This window comes from Bombus affinis, chromosome 15, assembly GCF_024516045.1.
Source record: "Bombus affinis isolate iyBomAffi1 chromosome 15, iyBomAffi1.2, whole genome shotgun sequence".
Classification (NCBI taxonomy): domain Eukaryota; kingdom Metazoa; phylum Arthropoda; class Insecta; order Hymenoptera; family Apidae; genus Bombus; species Bombus affinis.
Genome location: NC_066358.1, coordinates 5,968,895 through 5,987,316, shown reverse-complemented (window position 1 = coordinate 5,987,316; position 18,422 = coordinate 5,968,895). Strand labels below are relative to the sequence as shown.

The window sequence follows — 18,422 nt, the reverse complement described above, 5'->3', positions numbered from 1 at the left end:
ATAATAAAACAACTAGAATTTTAGAGATATTAAATAAATATAAAATAATAGATTCTATATAAATAAATTTTATTTTAAATAAGTGAGTCCTAATTCTGAAGTGTTAAAATTCTAGAAAACATTTGTCTCATACACTAAATAATATAACAAATATCATTCTTTGAATATTTTTCATATTTCTACATATTATGTGTATTCTGTGCACTTCTTAAATCTTCAAATTTTCCATAGATAAACCGTGATTCCCAACTTCTACAATAAGGAATTCCAACTACTGCAAAGAAAAACAGAGAATACTGTAAAAAAAAAAAAACAAAAAAAAGGTAAAAATGAAAACAAAAAGAATGAAGCCCTTAAGAATCTTGCGAGTTCAAGAATTCAATTAAACGCTCGAGGTCGATAGGCGAACGAGCTATAAGTTATTTCTTCTTGCGGAAGAACTATTTTACATCACGTAAACAAATCTGTTAAGCATCCAGATATAATGGGAGTAGAGCATTCCCTTTCTAAGAAGAAGATGAACGACTTGTCAATTGTGGAATCGACATTACAAAGTCGAATATTATCACACGAGTTAAGACTAAGAGAATTGTATTAACAAATTAAGGAGAAAAAATAAAAATCGATTCGACGAATATATCATGGAGGAAGAATATTAAATAAGCAACTATCAATGATGTCGAATACTTCAACTTCATTTAGGGGAAGAACTTTTGAATATCAAAAAGAGTATTTAACACTATCGTTTTCGTCAAAGAGAAGAAAACACGCTAAAAACGAGAAGAATTCAACATGAAATAGCATTTTGTCTTCTTTCACTTCCGTGCCAAACTTCGAGTAAAAAAATTATACTATTCCTTTCGTACGCGATAAAATGAGGTATGGGTATGACTGTGTACGCGATTGAAAGATACGATTTTATCTACAAGATTATGTAATTTGGAAGATGCTGAAAATGAGGCAGTACGTACTAAGTATCGATTCGAAACAATTAATCATGCACAGAATGTTTCTAGTTTTATAATTTGATCGATATAATGAATTTATCTTTATAATTTTTATTTACAATTTTTTAAATAATTTAAGTTTAAATTTTTGAAAGATACAAAACCGAAAATTTATTGTACACTACGTAGAGTAAACATTTTTATCTATTACTCCTGTCTTCATTTCTGTCTATTATAATATACGATACAGAAAATATTGAATTACACTATTAAATTAAACATCATAGAATGATTTTTCATTTTTTTAGTAACATTCTGTGCTTAACGAACAAGATATTTGTTTTAGAAAGCATTGCTTTCGTACGTGCTTACACGAAGAGTTTACATATTAAAAATTCAAGCGTGCAACGAGCATTCGGCGATAGAGCTTCGCGAACAAAGAAGAAGTTCGATTTTCATTTGAGACAATCTCACATGTCTTAAGGAGTTGAAAGAAAAAGGTATACGAAAACAATGTGGTTCTCCTGAGGAAATAAGATCAAGACGATATTCTGTTATCTCTTTCATATTGAATACTATACAATTATATCATATGATATGTCCCTGTAGGGTTCAACTGTTTTACGAAGTTATTAAAGTAGAATTACATAATATCGTAGGTGTAAGAGCGATGACAGAGAATCAGTTTTCTAATACCGATAAATCTGTTAGAATGTTTAAAAAGGAGGAAACAATTGTCATAAAGATATAAAGAAAAATTAAATCGTAGTTAAGATTATATATTCTTGTTCAATGCATAGAGGGCTGTTTCAATCAGTGATCGTTCCAAAAAACGAAACACCAAATTGCAATAATTATCTAGTGATTTAGAGAAAAAAATCTGAAAGGAGAAAAGAATGAAAAATCACATGGTATTATATGAGACGATTTTGTTATTAAAAAATCGAACGATTTATCGTCGATTGAACGTTTGCACGACCATAATAGTCGACATAGACGTAGGCAGCTTGCGTCGATCATAGGATCTCCAACTTTTTTTTAGTAACGTACAGCCACGTTTTATCAATATACAACACCAGGTGTGTCTTTTCAAGCTAGAGTATCCTTTCAAATTTTGCACATGCACCTTGAAAACACGTTTATACCAAGATCCATTTTATAAGATCTTTAAAAACCACTAGAACGTTATAAAACTACTCAATAATTTTTCAGAAACATTCTTTTTTCCATAATTATTTACAAACAATAATATCTGATATTAAATTTTCTTTATTGAAAAATAGGCTAATTTGAATAATAGCGAGTAATTCAGATACTTTATAGATAGATCAGAATTTTTAGTCCATTTTTTGAGTCCCCCAAGTACCTGTAGTTATGAGGTGCGGATTTACAAAATCATTAATAATAATTAGTATCCGTTATAATCAAATGGATATTAATTTGCTGAATCATCTAGCCATCTGGAATTAACTAGAATCGTTTAAAAATGATAGTTACCTTGCCTCAAAGTTTTTAGGCAATATTATATATACATATATATTATATGTAATTTTTCTTTTTAATCGTAAATCTTTCGAGATAGAGGCTCAAGTTAGAAAAAGAATTTAGGATAAGTACCGTTTGTTGACCGTTGTTGTCTCTTTGTAGCACTCGCACTGTTACTTGTTAATCAATGAAATCCTTCATCATGGTGTTTTAATAGAAGTCGAAGACGCGTAGGTTGCTAAGCGCGTTCCTATAGCAACTATATTATTAAATAACGATGATTCTCAGATAGAGACACTCAGATAGAGTCCGCAAACAATTCGGATCTCTACCATTTCTGAATAATCAGCTATTACAGATTTAAACCTATAGGTATAAATTGTAATTTTTTTAATTATTTATTTTCTATCTTTTCTTAATGAAAAAAACTTTTTAATGAAATGACAACACCAATTTTTAAATATTAAAAATTTTGTTTTTTCATTTTGTATAAAAAATAACTAAAGTTTTTCGTCAAATACGAACATCTTTAAATAATTGAATAATTAAAAATAAATTATAAATTTAATTCTTTTTATATTAAAATTTTTTTCAGTTTTTAGACCAAAAAGAGTGAAAGTATGCTACAATCAAGAATCCGTTGTCCATTGTTCCTAATAATGAATGAAAGCGTTAACGTGGAGAGTTCACAAGTCGAGAATATTAATTGAAAGCCGCTTGTTTCTGGGTTTTCTAACTGAACAAGTCAATTGCATCCGGAGGCGGACAAAAAATTCTGATGACCGAGGATTTTGGAAAGAAAAGATTTTTCTAATTGCACGAAAGTTTCTTCGAATTTTAAATGGAAGTTTTTTTCACCTGGATAAAAATAAAATGAAAGAAATCGATATAAGAAGCGATTATCGATGCTTCTTGGCGACAAGTATGCGTGTGTATCGCAATCGATCTAATATTAAACGATTTTTATATATTTTCTAAGAAAAACAAATGTGAGACTTTAGAAGATGGAAACAACGAATGTTATAATTAAAAAAGAAAAAAGAAAAAAACAATTTTCTATGAAACAACTGGAAGCATACTTAAGAATAAAAGTCTCCAAGCGACGATAAGGAGTAGGAAAATACGGAGTATTTCCGGTTTCAAAAGAAAGAATTTTCAATCATAAAATACGATAATTTTCAATGAAAAAAATAATTTTTTATTATTATTTAATGCTTTAGTGCAATTGAAAAATTATTAATCTAAAATTATTCAATATTTCTTCCTCATTTTAAGTTTTCGTCGTTTTCTAAAATAATGAAACCGGAAATGCCCTATCTTACAAAGTATCAATGATACTTTTTTGAACTAAAATTTTCAGGAACTTGTCCAACATTTTACAATGAAACAAATTTATACACAAACACTTGACGATCATTTCCGTTACAAAAAAGAAGGAAAAGAGAATTCAAATTTCCCGCCAAAAGAATTGAACACGGTTTTGTCAACGCGTTTTAGAACGTAAGAGAAACTAAATGTTACACTTTTGTTAGTCAATGATTTAGCTTATTCGTTTCGAAAAGAATTGTAATTTAGATCGTTACATATCGTGCGTGCTTACTGGTCGTTTCAAAATCAGGACAGCCATTCAATTTGAAATATAGAAGCATAAGATCGATGTTTAAGAATCAAATTTTGAGGAACTTATTAGATCGTAAATCTAGTACGTGTTGGTTTCTTTCTCGAAATGAGAATAATAAGGTACTATACAGAATATTCCAAAATATGAGTAACGTCAAAAATGATTTTTTCTTAGAAAAATATCTTTTCGCATACAAATTTGAAATATACTTTTCATTTGAAAGAGTTTGCAATTTAAATTTTAGCTTTTTCCCGTATATTTTGAAACATTCTGTATAGATCGAAGTAGTCATAGTCAATTCATGAACATTAGAGGTAACATAGATCGTAATTAACTTTATTGATCTTTAGAATTTATCTTGTTGAACTGTAAACCAATGTTTCCAATTGTATCAAAATTTATAGAACCGTATTTTAACTTGTACACTTATTTGCTTCTTTGTGTACAAAAATTTAATTGAAGCATTTAATAATCGATTAGCAGTGATCGATCGAACGACTGGGGATTCTTGGTTTAAATCGAGTCAAAAACAACATAATTATTGTTAACAATTATCGATACTATTGATAGTTTGGTCGATTTGAGTTTCTAATTTAATTCATTTGATCGTTCGGATTGGTTGATTCGCTTAATTGCAACAAAGAAAATATATCTGTCAATGATTGTAACATTGTTTTTACATCTTAAGAATCTTGTTTTAGGTGATATGGATCTAAACTTGGTTACGATAGCGTAAAGCACGAGTAACGAATCAAAATTTGTTATGATAGAGACATTTAGCGTGTACTTACGAAGTATTGAGTTATATAATTCATAGAATATACGACTCGATAGTTAAGCTTTCAAGCAGTTTTTTATGACAAGAATTTACGATTAGCCATTAAAGTGAATCGATTAGCGATTGATTCCGCATCGCCAAAGAATTCGAAACGGTTTTAATTTCAAAATAATTAATTATTTAAATCGGGAAATTATATGTCGGTAATAAATCGATCGAGACAAAAAATATTAGTACAGCCGTTTTTTTATCTTTTATTTTCGATATTATGTATGTATCTATTTTTTAAAATGCAATATAATATATTTTGTAAAATTTTTATTTTATGATGATCGCTTTATGATGATCGTTCGAATACTTTGGTGATACATTGCATTTAGATGCTCCGTAAAGTACATTTGTTAATTCTTATACTGCCAGTTCTTCTGTAGAATTCGAATATCACGTATGTTATTAATTAAAAAAGAAAGACAAGGAACATTTTTGCATGCGATAGTTCATAATCACCGTGTTGTCCTTTGCCCAGGCCTTTCTCTGATACTTCTAGTGTCCATACTCCCGATCCTTCGTTCATTAGATCGAGAAATAATTATACTGAGTACCGACGAATGATTTTTAGAGAAATTATATCTTCACGTCGGGTATTTGCAACGTATGAAGAACTTATATCTCGTCACAATTGAATTGTATATTCAGAGGAATAAAGGGAGATGGTCATTATTATTAATCTTCAATGTACCTTTTTTCCTCTAAAATCATTGCAAGATGTATTGTTATATCCAACATTCTTTATTTTTGAAATAATCTGATTCGTCATAGGACAAGTGCTAATTTTGCCTACAAATGGGCCATGTATTGTCATCTACCAGATTGGAAGGAACAGTAACTTAGAGTATCTAAGGATAGATGGTAGCACATAAGTTTTCCCTAGGCAAAGAATGCAATATTGCGCGACAAAGACAGATATGTACTCGTGTTAGATAAGCAAGGCAATAGTATACGACAAGAACAGACGTATATATTGATGTTAGACAAGAAGGGTGATACCATGCAACACAGAGAAAAATAGCTATTAATTTCACTTTTTTACCTCTACGTGGTTATAGTGTTTCAGTATTCATAAATTGGACAAATTTTTATTACTGAAAAAAAACTAATTAAGAGGATTAATTTATGAACTTTTATGATTGCGTCTTCCGAATTAGATCCTCAGCTTTTCATTCATCGACGAGATAAAATTGTTCTATTGTATATCACAAAATTGTGCAGATAACCTTCTAGTATCTCCTATATTTCAATCACGTGGTTTTATTTACCTTTCCGACTTGAACTCTTTGCCTTCGTACAAGTATATAAATTAAAAATTCGATATTTTTTTTAAATTTTCCTTTTTGACGGTTGTTATGTAAACAACCTCTGTAAAATAACGAAATTAAGCCATTCAAACAGATAAGAATCTTGTTAAAACACACAAATTAAATAACATTGTATTTCGCATTCTATGTTTATTATTTTATTTGTAAATTGTGATTCAATAGTGATTTAACCCCGACGTCAAACTGTCTCACAGCGGAGAGTACGTATTCGTAAAACAATTCTTTTACATAAAAACATAACCTTTTTTTATATTGATTTGATTACTTATCTTTATATTATCGTTTTACTTTTGATTTTATAGAAAAGACCGAAACCGAGGCAGCATGCCAGAACCTGTGCATCATCAAATAAACGCTGCTCGCAAAACATTTCAAACGCTTTACCAAATCTCGAAGCTATTAAATACAAATTTAGATCCTACAACGTTAAGTATATGCATACGATTATGCGAAAACGGCGTAAATCCATATGCGCTTGCAACAGTTGTTAAAGAATTACAAAGAGAAGTAAGAGCTATGGATAGTATGAATCAACTTGATTCTCCTACGAGCAAGTCTAGTTTAAATAAGTAATTGCCAATTATGTCTTCTTCATAATTTAGATACTTAAATGAACTCTGTTGATCTATAATTTTGTACACATATTCCGACTATATATTCTCAACAATGAAATATTGAATTGTTTGTATTGCTTATGAGATTATTGATTGTTGCCCACTATTATATCTTTAGTGATGTTACTGATGAATTGCTATTAGTTGAATTTGTCAATGTCTAAAGTATACTTTTAACATTTGTAATTGTTCTAGCGTAAGGCCAATAAACATGTGACTAATAAGTACTGTTTATAACGTTGCATATGAAATACATTTATTTTGCTGTAGAAATGATATAGGAAAGAGAGATTTCACTTTTCTATAGGATAAATCAAGTTTATTTATGATATTTATAAGTATTTCAGTAAGTTATGAAATATTTAAATAAAAGTAATTTAAGTTGTATATTTTTACAAACAAAAAAAATATTTGTATCAAAAATTGTCCTGTACTTATTTGCTTATAGATATAGATATAGATATATATCTACATGTACAAAAATATACAAATGAAAAATATTCAGCATCTTCGAAAAATTTATAATATAAATTATAGCTCCTCTTGTTTGTTACTATCGTCCTTCTTAATATTTCGTTTACTTGCTTGTTTATTAAGTTTTGCCATTCTTTCACTCTAAAAAAGTCATCAGATCATTATAGATCATACAAACCCTTTTCTTACCCTTTCTTTTGTTAATATATTTTAGTATTCTCATACCTGTTTCTTTGGATCCCTAAAATAAGTTTGGCCTTCAAGAGTCACATGAGACAATTCTGGTTGCTCCAAGAAAAAGTTTTTTGCATCTACAGCTTGAGAACCCTCGTGAAATAGGAACACAGATCTTTTTTGATCAATTGGATACCTGTAAAAGATTCAACTATATTATATAGGTGTTTTTATTATTTTAACATTAAGTATATAATTAAGAAAAGATATTACCTTTCTGCAATAATATGATTATTTTGAAGACTAGTCTGCCAAATTTTCATTATAGTCTCAGCTTCTTCAACTGACAAATCTTCATTTGTATCAACAAACATCATCACACTTTTACCTTTTTTTGTCACTTTCAGTACATTGTCAGGATTTGACATATCAAGCTATTATATAAATAAATATAGATTACACAGAAGAACATACAGAAAACATGATATAACAAGCTAAATAAAAAAATTATATAAATAAATATAGATTACACAAGAGAAAAATATAATAAGTACAATTTTGTTAATTTTTTGATTTTGATATTATTCAGTAGTTAAAGAATGTATTTTAGAACTGCTTTCATTGGATTTTATCCATAATCCATTTATAAGGTAAAGAGTTAATTAAGTTCAAGAATACTAAATTTGGTAAATACTTTAATATGACTATAAAACTTTAGTGTTATAAAAGAGAATGATATATGTAAATATTTTTTTATAGTCAGATATGAAGATATATAAAATTAATTTATAAAGATTTTTAAATACAGTACCTTCGATAAATCAATTTTTGGGCTAGGCCTAAGATGTTCTGGTAATTCATCTGGTTCCAATGGTTCATCATTTTCCTAATAATAAAAGAATTATAATCTTTATTAATTCCTTTTACTCTATGTAAATATGTAATTTAAAAAACTGAAAAAAAAATGTAATATACCTCCCACTGATCCAACAAGTGTTCTAAATCTGCATCATTCATATCACGTATATCTTTGTCTCGCCATGACTTTTTTTTATTTGATTTTCTATCATCGGTTGCATTCACGTAAATTAACAAAAATATACTATAAATAATAATCTCGTTCCTCATATTTGAGAATTGTAAAAATCAACACGTCGATCCAAAATTTACAGTTCTTTAATTATCAAATAGTTAATACATTTGAAATGTTCCTAATAAATTACAAAAAATTTTATAGAAGTTTTTCTAAGAAATCTATATTTGAAATTTATTCTTTTATAATATATCTCAATCTCAATACACACGACTGAAATAAGAATGAATTTGTCCTTAACAAGAACAAGTTTCATTCATCTTATATCAGTACAAAAAACGTGATTAGTGTTGCCACCTATCGTACTTGAAATGATGACAAGAAAGACAACAATGTCGATAGTTTTATGCGATGTTATAAATTGCAAATTACAGTCAGTATGTCACTTTTGCCATTGTTTAACCTCATTAAAAATTTCATAGTGACTATTTACTAAAGCTTGTACCACGAGAAACAATTCACTTATCTTGTTACTAACGAAATAAATTATTCTAATTAACTGTATTATTTGGATACAAAGTAGGGCAGAAACGTTTTCCTAACTTTTTTTCTCTTATGTTGAAACGATTTTTGAGGTGCATCTACAGTATTACAATACGCAGTAATGTGAATTTTGTAACATTAGTTATAACAATTATGCAATATAATTGAATTGTTTATAAATATTTAGTATGTCTTTTAGGGTTTCGTTTTTTGGTGAGAGTGCATGCAAAATAATAACACAAGTTAAGGTTATTCAATTGCGAGATGATAGATAACATTTTACGACTGATCATTTATTAGTCATCGATAGACACATAATCTTTCTGTATTGCTTATTTGTAATAACATGTGTGAGACTGTACTTCCTGCATCGTTTGTCACTTAAGTATATATTTTTCACTGACCAAGCGGATGATCTAAGCAATGTATAATAATTTAGTAAGTGCTTTGCCATTTCCTTTATATTTGCTAAATTAATATTGTGCATTACTTTCTTACTATGATTTACAATTAAAAATATAAGAATAGAACTGTCTAAACATTTTTCTGAATAATATATAAACTTTGTTTTCTATTTAATGTAATAGAAAATGTTTAAGGTGCAATATGTTAATTATAAAAGCATTTTATTTATAAAACTGAAAATAAGAATTTTTAGATATATTGTAAGAAAAATTGGGTGATCTGTAAAATGTTATTAATGATTAAATGAAACTTTTATTCATACATTATATTAGGTAGTAACAATTTTATTTTGCTACTTTTTAGATTGATATGAAGATACATTGGAGTCAATCTTAAAATTATCATTGAAATTTGTTGGCTTTTATAAATTGGGAAGGATATAAAAATGAGTAAAGTTCAAAATGAAGCTATTATGCAAGAGATAATGGTACTTGGAAAGCTCCTGCATCAGAATGGAGAAAAAGTATTAAATGCATCTGGCAAACTCTCTTTGTCAACTACTTTACTGTATAATTTAAATGAAGCTTTTTCTCTGATCGTCGATGGATGTGAAAATTTAGAAGCTTCATTTCAAGTATGCAACAGCTCAAAGATTGACATATTCCGTGACCTGAAATTTCTACATGACTTTGTGCAGAAGACAATTGGATTAAAAGTGACTTATTGTCCAAGCAATCCTAAGATACCCATTGATATTACTAAATTTAGGTGTTTGAAATATCTAGAATTAAAAAAAATTAACATTGATATTGTAAAAGGACTCAGAAGTGTTAGAGGCCAACTTGAAAGCATTGTCTGTACTGGTGGAAAAGGAGTTTGTACTGTAAAACAACTCTTGGGTAATTATAATTAAAAAGTTATAATTTTTAATTAAAAAATGGATTTAATATTATAAACATTATTTTTATGCAGTAAATTGTGGTGGTGATACTGGTGTTGGGTTTGTATGGGGTTCTTTGAAACATTTGGCATTACCACACAATGCTCTTGAAAAATTGGATACATCTTTAGAGTTAGTACCATGGTTACAAGTAATAGATTTAAGTCATAACTTGATAACATCTGCAGATGAATTATCTTGTTTGCCAAATTTAAAACATGTAAATCTTGGATATAATAAACTTGAAACAGTACCCATCTTTAATGAAGCTGCATCACGTTTATTACAAGTACTAGTTCTGAAGAATAATTACATAGAAAGTTTAAATGGTAATGTATTAGTATATTTAATTATTTTAAGTTTAAGTTTTATTTTTCTTTCAGTACATTAGTGTTACATCAATAAATGGTGTTTTTAAAACCATTCTGCTTTCATACTGTCAGTTTGCTTATACCATTGCACATATATACATAATTTATAAAAGTAAAAATATATTTATGAATTATTTTTGTTCAAACAGGTTTGCAAAGTTTGGAGTGTTTAACAGCGTTAGATTTATCTTACAATTGTTTGATGGAACATTCAGTCTTGTGGCCTTTAGAGAAAATGTCTGCTTTGTTATGGATATCCTTAAAAGGCAATCCCTTGTCATATCATCCAAAACATCGATTATTATCCATAAAACATTTACATCCATGTTTGAGTGATAGCAAGGTAGGTAGATGTTAAAAACGATAATATGCTATATTATTACAAAATGTATATTTCGCAACATTTAAGTATTATATAACTATAAATAAAATTTCACGATTTAGTTGGTTATAGATGATTCATCACTTTCAAGATTAGAGAAGCAAATTATTACAGAAAATCGATTCTTTATCGTCAGATCTGAAAAATCCGTGTCGAACGAGTTACTCAACTCAGTGTCAAATTCCTTAAATTCTAGTAGTTTACTTACATCTATTAACACGTCTACGATTAGTGATTTCATAGCAGGAACATCTGCAGAAGGGACAGGTAGCATGGAAAAAAGTTTTTCTAAAAGTAAAAAGAAATCAAACATAAAGGAAGCAATTATCGCGGAAGTCGAGCAAGAAAAAGATGATTTAAAAGCAGATCGTAGTATTTCTTGCTTAGGTAATAAATCACTTTCAATTTTAATCATTTTTTTATGATATTGAGACATATAATAAATTATTCTTTTGATATTATTATTCACAGAAATTTCGGAAGGACATCTAGAAACAAAAAAGCAAATTTTGGAGATACGAAGAAGATATGGAGAAGATAAGTGGTTAAGTAGTCAAGCTGGCACATTTGTTCAAGATATTATGGGAATACAACCTCCGACATATTCAATAACATCGGAATTTACGATAGAAAATTTAAACGCTAAAGATATTGCGCATAGTATTGAAGATTCTGTGAATCTTTTGATGAAAGATACACACATTGAATTAAATGATAAATCTGAATCTTTAAAGCAAGAAATTAATGAATTTAACGACGAAAAAAATGGAAGTAAAGTATTAACCGAAGAAGAGAATGTTTCCGAGGTTTTACTGAGCAATGACACAAGCGTTCTTGAGAATCTGTCTGAGCCTCCTTATGATCCAGAACAAGGTATATTATAAAGAGTAAATTGTATATATCTTTAAAAAATTTAAAAAATTACTTTATTTTAATTGTTGCATTTTTAATATCTAGAAGTTGGGAATTTGTACCGAGTTCAAAGAAGGAAAAATTCAAACGAATTTGAAGATTTGTTTTTAATAATAACAACACAGTACGTATTCTTTATTGTATTAAAGAATTTTACACTTTCATTTTATAATATAATTATAGTGTTATTCGAGAGAGAGATTCACTCACTGGGAAACTGAGATGCTGTTGGTCAACAAGTTCTGTATTATCATGTGTACTTGGTAGAAGTGAACCAGTGACGGTAGATATAATTTTCGATACCACACGCGAACATCGTCAAAACAGGAGATATTTCGTAGAACCAAACATTGCAAAAGTAAGAAATAAGAAAATACAAACATAGATATAAATGACATGTAAATAGTATTAATGTACTACATATTCGATCGTTTTATAGGAAATAGTTCAAATAATTAACGAGAGAATAGAAAAAAGAACGATATTGTTGAAAGTTTTTAAATGTATGAAATGTTCAACTCATTTTTCCCAAGATTCAGAATATATTTTCATAAGTTCATCTGCATCAGGTACATTTCCAATAATAGTTATAGATTGGAAGACATTATAAGTTACAAGCATGTTCAGTATTGTAAAAAATTCCAAGTTCCAGGTACAAATCAATTGAAATGTCCCACCTGTGGAAGTACTTTAGTTATAGAAACAGACGAATTATCGATGTTGGATATGGAAAATGATACTTCTAAAGATTTGTTGAAAAGCGTAACCAAAAATCAACATTCTGAGAATCCAGTAAAAACCAATCTACAACATTCTGAATCTTCTTCTAGTATTGGTAAGTCTCACTCAGATCTGCGCATGTAATATGAAAATGAATGAAACATCTGACAAAAGTTATGAATTTTTTAATAATGAACTGTAATATCTTGAATTTACTTCATATAACACAGTTTTTATAATTTATGCGTGGTGTTCAAATTTATTTATTTTAAAGTATTAAGTATGTAATAAGAGCTATGTATTTATGAGACTTCTACAATAAAAATTAACCATATATATTTATTTGTTTATAATGTTAAGTTTTTGTAATACTAGTATCTTCAAGTTCTATGATAAAAATAATATTTATTAATTTATCGAATCTGGATGCACTAATTTCGTAACTGCTGGCTGCATATTCGTGCATTGTACTACTGACTGAGACTATAACATACTAATCCCGGTGCAGGTGGAGCGGGAGTACGAGCTATATCCGTCACCACTTCTTTGGTGCACTCCGACTCTCACATCCAAGCTCAAGTCCGCTGTAAGCTTCAGCCACACTATCTTATTATAGCATTTTCTGTTTTCTCAAGCTTTCTTCACGATTAAAGATATAAAACTATGATATTAGTTGCTTTACCATTTATGATTCTATACTACTATTATTAAGTATCTTAGGCTCATATTTTTATTTTTGTATTTGCGATCCATTCGTTTATTCTAAACAATCATAATAATTTGCATCAAAAGAACTAGCCATAAGAAAAAATACATAGAGACCTATAAAGGAAAATGTGGCCTTTTCAAGTTAAATGTTAAACAAAAGTTAAACAAAAAGAAAAGTATGAGTATCTTTTTGATTAATATATTCAAATAACAAATAGTATACATTAAATTTAAATGAGTTGTAATTATTTTTCCTTTGTTATTAATAGGTTCAGCAACAAGTTTGGAGGAATCAAGAGAATCAACACCATCTGCAAATGTACTAGATAAAAAATATGAAAGTGATATAGAAGTACTCAGCAATCCAAGTGAAAGTAGCATTGAAGTTCTAGATGATGGGTCAAGGTAAATTATGTTTTTTAATATTTTTGGTATAGACAATTATTCAATATGTTCATTTATATGAAATTTGTTCTATATTATGTTCATATTAATACAGAACACATCTTACACCACATAGAAAACGTTCTTCGGAGGAAAGACGTGCTGCAGTTGCTCCATGTCTTTTAACAATACCAGATGCAGCACCAATCATGACTGGTTTAACAGAGAGTAGCTCTTCAGGTTTGTTAAAACTTTTATTTTTCTTTTTCTTATAAAAATTATTTTAGATTTATTATTAAAATGCTATGTCTACAGGTTCTTTAACGAATAGTATTTGTACCGCATATGAAAACAAAGTAATGAGACAAATTAATGCAGATGAAAAATCCCTTAGTAATAATGATAAAGAGACCAAATCTACGCCAGTAACAAATTTAACTTCTATGCTAGGAGGTTAGAAAAGTTATATATTTTTTAATATATTAACATTTAATTTATGTATATACCAATATTTATTTAATGTGAATAATTTTAGGACTACTTCAGAGTATAAAAATTGGCAGTAATAAACCATTAGAGCTAAAAACGGATGAAACGTCGCATTTAATGGGTAGTAATATCCAGTATTCTTATGCGGATTTCAGTAGTATAGATCATAGAATAAAACTACATATCATTTTAAATATATTTGAACATGAAAACGAAGAGCTTATTCTTCTTCTCAGGGTAACATTGAACTTCATATAATCCAAACTGTTAAACTAACATTCTAAGTGAATATTGTTAATTTATTCGTAAATTTTTAGGCAGAGATCCTAATGCAAAATACAAAAGATACATTTCCTGGTTGTGTGGTTTTATCTACATCGAAAGTTTATATTCTTAAAATTGTTGGACCAGAAGGGTAATGATAAAATAAAACATAATTTTATTAGAATTCCATTTATTGGAAACCTGTTCTATTTTTATATTGTTATTATTATAGAGAAGACCCACAACGCTGGTTGCATAAAGAAATTAGCTGGACTATAGATAGATTAAGACGTTTCTCTCCGATACCATTTAAGCAAGGCGTCCTGATTGAATTAGAACAACCTAACAAAACAAATGATGAATTGAATTCTACTATTACATTTTTATGCGTTTTACAAGACTTACAAAGAACGCTCAACTTTTTGCTTTATGTTACTGGTAAAGAATAGAAACGTCGTTTATTTTATACTTAAATACCATTAAGCCAATAACTTCGTTGTTAAATAAATTGTTCTTTGTTTGCAGATTTTTTATTACCACCAATTTGTGAAGAAGTCGAACTCAAAATATCAGAACATTGTACTTCTTTAATGCATGAATTATTAAAAAATTGCAAAAACTACCAAGATAAAGATACTGTTAGGCACCTTGCTTTATTCTCTTCTGCCTTGTTAAAATATCAAGACCTCGAAATTCAACTGAAATTATCAAGCTTAATAGTGACTACTTCCGTCTTGGTAATATGCAATATGCAGTGGCTTCTTCCAGGCAACAAGGAGTTGCCACAGATAATAAGAGAACAAGCAATGAGCAATTTGATTGGAGTTGTAAGTATCGAAATAATATTAGTAAAATTAAAAAAGGAAATCTTTACAAAAAACTGTACTTTAATTTTTGTGATTAAACGTATTGGTTGTTATATTTTTAGGAACATTATAGCTCCTCAATAACTTTGAATTTCTTAGATGAAATAATAGGACAAGAGGAAAGGTGGGTTTTAGACTTCGTTTCTATGAGTGCTGCTGAAATAGTCATTACTTCCATACGATCTCCATGGGAGGAACTGTTTTCAATTCCCTTACAAAATATGGTTTGCAAATCACAAGATAGCGAAAACGCATAGAACACTAATATATACAGGAAAGTATTCTAGTCGTATAAAACACGTCATGTAAACTTTTAAATGAGTATAGGTTCATTAAATCAAATTAATAGTTTACGCAATTTTGATGTGTTAGTGAAACTCATAGTTAATCTGTACAGAAATTGTAATTTTACCAAATGACCACACAGAATGGTATATTATTTGATTAATAAAAATATATAAAAGTCATAATATAGCAAATATTATATGATAAATAATACTTGCTTGTTTTTATTTTTAATTAATTTGTTATTTTGTATCTTTTTCCAACTAGAGATTATTTAAATACTTATTATAAGAAAATATAATGTAAAAATGGGAAAAATATTTAAAAGTTTAATAAGTAGTGTGAACGATCATTTTCGTATCTAAAAAAATTAATTATCTTATATAGATATATTTATGGTAACTTTTTTTAATTGTATTGAAATATTAAAAGTAATATATCTTTTAAATGGTTTCTAATAATTTTTTATATTCAATTTGTTGAAAGACATAAAATTTCAAATGGTGCTATTAATATTAAGATGCAATACATAACCTTTTATATCAATAATTTATTGTATACATTAAATAACTGAATGTTTCACAAAGAAGTAGTCATACTTTATTTATTATTTTATTATTAAGAACATTATACATACTCTACTCAACAACAAATTTGTTTTTTTACTTGTTATAATGTTCAATTTAATGTAGTTATTGATACAATGAAAATTTTTATAATCACATGATTTTTATATTGCAAAGAGAATATAAACTTGTATATAAACTTGTCTTTTTTTAAATATATTTTGGAAATATCAGAAGTATAAAAATCTTATAAGTATTCAAAGAATTTGTATGCTTTCTTTGCAATACTATAGAAATAAATGCAATTTTCATCATGAACAATACTTAAATAATAATCTGTGATGAACTGATTTTATTATTTATCTTTCTACCTATACATATATATGTATTTCGTGTGCATGTGTACATATTGTAAAACTATATTATATTACGATTTATAACAAGATAAAACAAATGTAAGACAATTTTATATCAACTTTGTCAAAGTCACTAATACCTTAGCTTAAATATTGGAGCTAATTGTAAATTTACGTATTGTACTAATTATTTTTCGCAAAATGTTGAATTTTTAAATAATTAATATAACAATGTATTATGAGGATGGTATATATTATTTGTATATATGTAAATAAATTGTTATAATATCTATTATACAAGCTATATCATAAAGTTATATTAAAGAAAAACATATATTTAAAAGTGAATATTATGTATAGAGCAAATATGCTTGAATTTCGTGTTACTATAGTTCTACTTGAAACAAAATACATTGAGATGTGTGTACATAAGATATCCTGTATTAATGATGATAATGGGGTATGCAATATGTAAATGAAACAGTTGGGAGATGCTAGAAATAACTTAGTGTGTTTCATGGGCCCATACACAAAGTATGTATTGCAAGAATGTGCAATTATCGTATTACGTTGCTTGTTAATAGTAACGTTAAATGTCGTTCGAGCTGTAAGAGCAAAATTGAAGTACTAAATTGTAAGAAAGAATAAATTAAAATTACATTAACATGATCTGTATTATAAAATGTGTAATATTGGTGACCACCAGTAAGTTTAATTATTTTTATATTATTTTATTGTATTACTTGTAACAGAAAAATATTTTTTTAGTACCAATTATCGCTGGATACTTTAGCTATAGTAAACGTGGTATGTATAATGTCTTCCAATACATTTCTCATAATATTTTTATTCTTCATTCAATACAATATTCCAGATCAACATACATGGATTCAAAATTTTAAATTATGTGGTGGAAAATTGCAATCTCCAATATCCATATCATCATCCAAATCAATAACTCTTCCTTTACCTGCACTTGAAGTAATTGGCTATCATGATTTTTTACCCAGTCCATTATATTTGGAAAACAATGGTCATTCAGGTATTATCATTGGATTTCATCCCAGAATATTACTTAATAAGTAGTTATATCTGTTTTTTCAGTTGTAATTAATATAAATAATCACTTAAGAAAAAGACTACCTTATATATTTGGAGGCTCACTTGATATAAATCAAGAATATGAAGTAGATCATTTGCACTTTCATTGGGGTGCAAAAAATAACAGGGGATCTGAGCATATTTTAAATGGTGTTAGGTAAAAGAACAAAACATATATATAAACTTTATTATTTTTATTTAATTTTCTCATCTATCCTATAGATATCCTATGGAAATGCATATAGTTCATAAAAATAGGGCTTATTCAAATTTATCTAATGCACTAAATTACAAAAATGGTCTTGTAGTTCTAGGAATCTTTTTTCAAGTAAGTTCTTATAAAATAAATCTTTTTTCAGAACGTTACTTTATTTAGGGTTTATATTTAGTTACAGGAAGAAGATAACAAATCCTTATACTCTATCGTAAATGCCTTAACGAACGTGCAATTCTTAAATAATGAAATAGCATTAAATAAACCTATAAGGCTAGTTTCATTATTGCCTAAAAATACGGATGTATTTTATACTTATAAGGGTTCATTAACTACACCACCATGTAATGAAGTAGTAACCTGGATAATTTTTCCCGCGCCTGTATCAATATCTGTTTCGCAGGTACTTCTTTA

The 18,422-nt window shown here is 28.0% G+C and overlaps 4 protein-coding genes across 14 annotated transcripts in view; 3 read left to right on the top strand and 1 right to left on the bottom strand.

Moving 5' to 3' along the window:
* The window catches only part of LOC126924902 (Kv channel-interacting protein 1), a 29,484-nt gene extending 23,077 nt beyond the window's left edge, over positions 1 to 6,407 (top strand). For both annotated transcript variants that reach the window (XM_050739881.1, XM_050739880.1), the window contains exon 7: positions 232 to 6,407. The gene's annotated coding sequence lies outside the window, so the exon portion shown is untranslated. The remainder of the gene's footprint in view (positions 1 to 231) is intronic.
* A 711-nt stretch (positions 6,408 to 7,118) lies between these two features.
* LOC126924904 (LDLR chaperone boca) lies at positions 7,119 to 9,007 on the bottom strand. Its single transcript, XM_050739882.1, has 6 exons — positions 8,869 to 9,007; positions 8,445 to 8,680; positions 8,281 to 8,355; positions 7,743 to 7,903; positions 7,521 to 7,665; positions 7,119 to 7,436 (listed from the first exon to the last, which is right to left on the bottom strand). Exons 2-6 carry the CDS (start codon positions 8,595 to 8,597, stop codon positions 7,353 to 7,355), a joined length of 618 nt encoding a protein of 205 aa, XP_050595839.1. The 5' UTR covers positions 8,598 to 8,680; positions 8,869 to 9,007; the 3' UTR covers positions 7,119 to 7,352.
* LOC126924891 (serine/threonine-protein kinase 11-interacting protein) lies at positions 8,812 to 17,357 on the top strand. 10 transcript variants are annotated; one of them, XM_050739847.1, is made up of 20 exons: positions 8,835 to 8,939; positions 9,245 to 9,483; positions 9,814 to 10,349; positions 10,423 to 10,719; positions 10,911 to 11,104; positions 11,206 to 11,530; positions 11,615 to 12,016; positions 12,101 to 12,179; positions 12,239 to 12,413; positions 12,495 to 12,624; positions 12,702 to 12,890; positions 13,284 to 13,361; positions 13,753 to 13,888; positions 13,983 to 14,107; positions 14,183 to 14,320; positions 14,403 to 14,593; positions 14,674 to 14,771; positions 14,853 to 15,058; positions 15,146 to 15,447; positions 15,549 to 17,357. In XM_050739847.1, exons 3-20 carry the CDS (start codon positions 9,896 to 9,898, stop codon positions 15,741 to 15,743), a joined length of 3,714 nt encoding a protein of 1,237 aa, XP_050595804.1. In that variant the 5' UTR covers positions 8,835 to 8,939; positions 9,245 to 9,483; positions 9,814 to 9,895; the 3' UTR covers positions 15,744 to 17,357. The 10 variants fall into 10 exon arrangements, with proteins under 10 accessions (XP_050595805.1, XP_050595804.1, XP_050595806.1 ...); XM_050739846.1 differs by lacking the exon at positions 8,835 to 8,939 and adding an exon at positions 9,009 to 9,137; XM_050739850.1 differs by lacking the exon at positions 8,835 to 8,939 and adding an exon at positions 9,017 to 9,163 and having other exon boundaries at positions 12,708 to 12,890.
* The window catches only part of LOC126924900 (putative carbonic anhydrase 3), a 3,273-nt gene continuing 2,125 nt past the window's right edge, over positions 17,275 to 18,422 (top strand). Inside the window, exons 1-6 of the mRNA XM_050739874.1 lie at positions 17,275 to 17,398; positions 17,462 to 17,500; positions 17,568 to 17,735; positions 17,798 to 17,951; positions 18,017 to 18,122; positions 18,184 to 18,411. Coding sequence (XP_050595831.1) covers positions 17,359 to 17,398; positions 17,462 to 17,500; positions 17,568 to 17,735; positions 17,798 to 17,951; positions 18,017 to 18,122; positions 18,184 to 18,411 — 735 coding nt within the window. The 5' untranslated portion in view covers positions 17,275 to 17,358. The remainder of the gene's footprint in view (positions 17,399 to 17,461; positions 17,501 to 17,567; positions 17,736 to 17,797; positions 17,952 to 18,016; positions 18,123 to 18,183; positions 18,412 to 18,422) is intronic.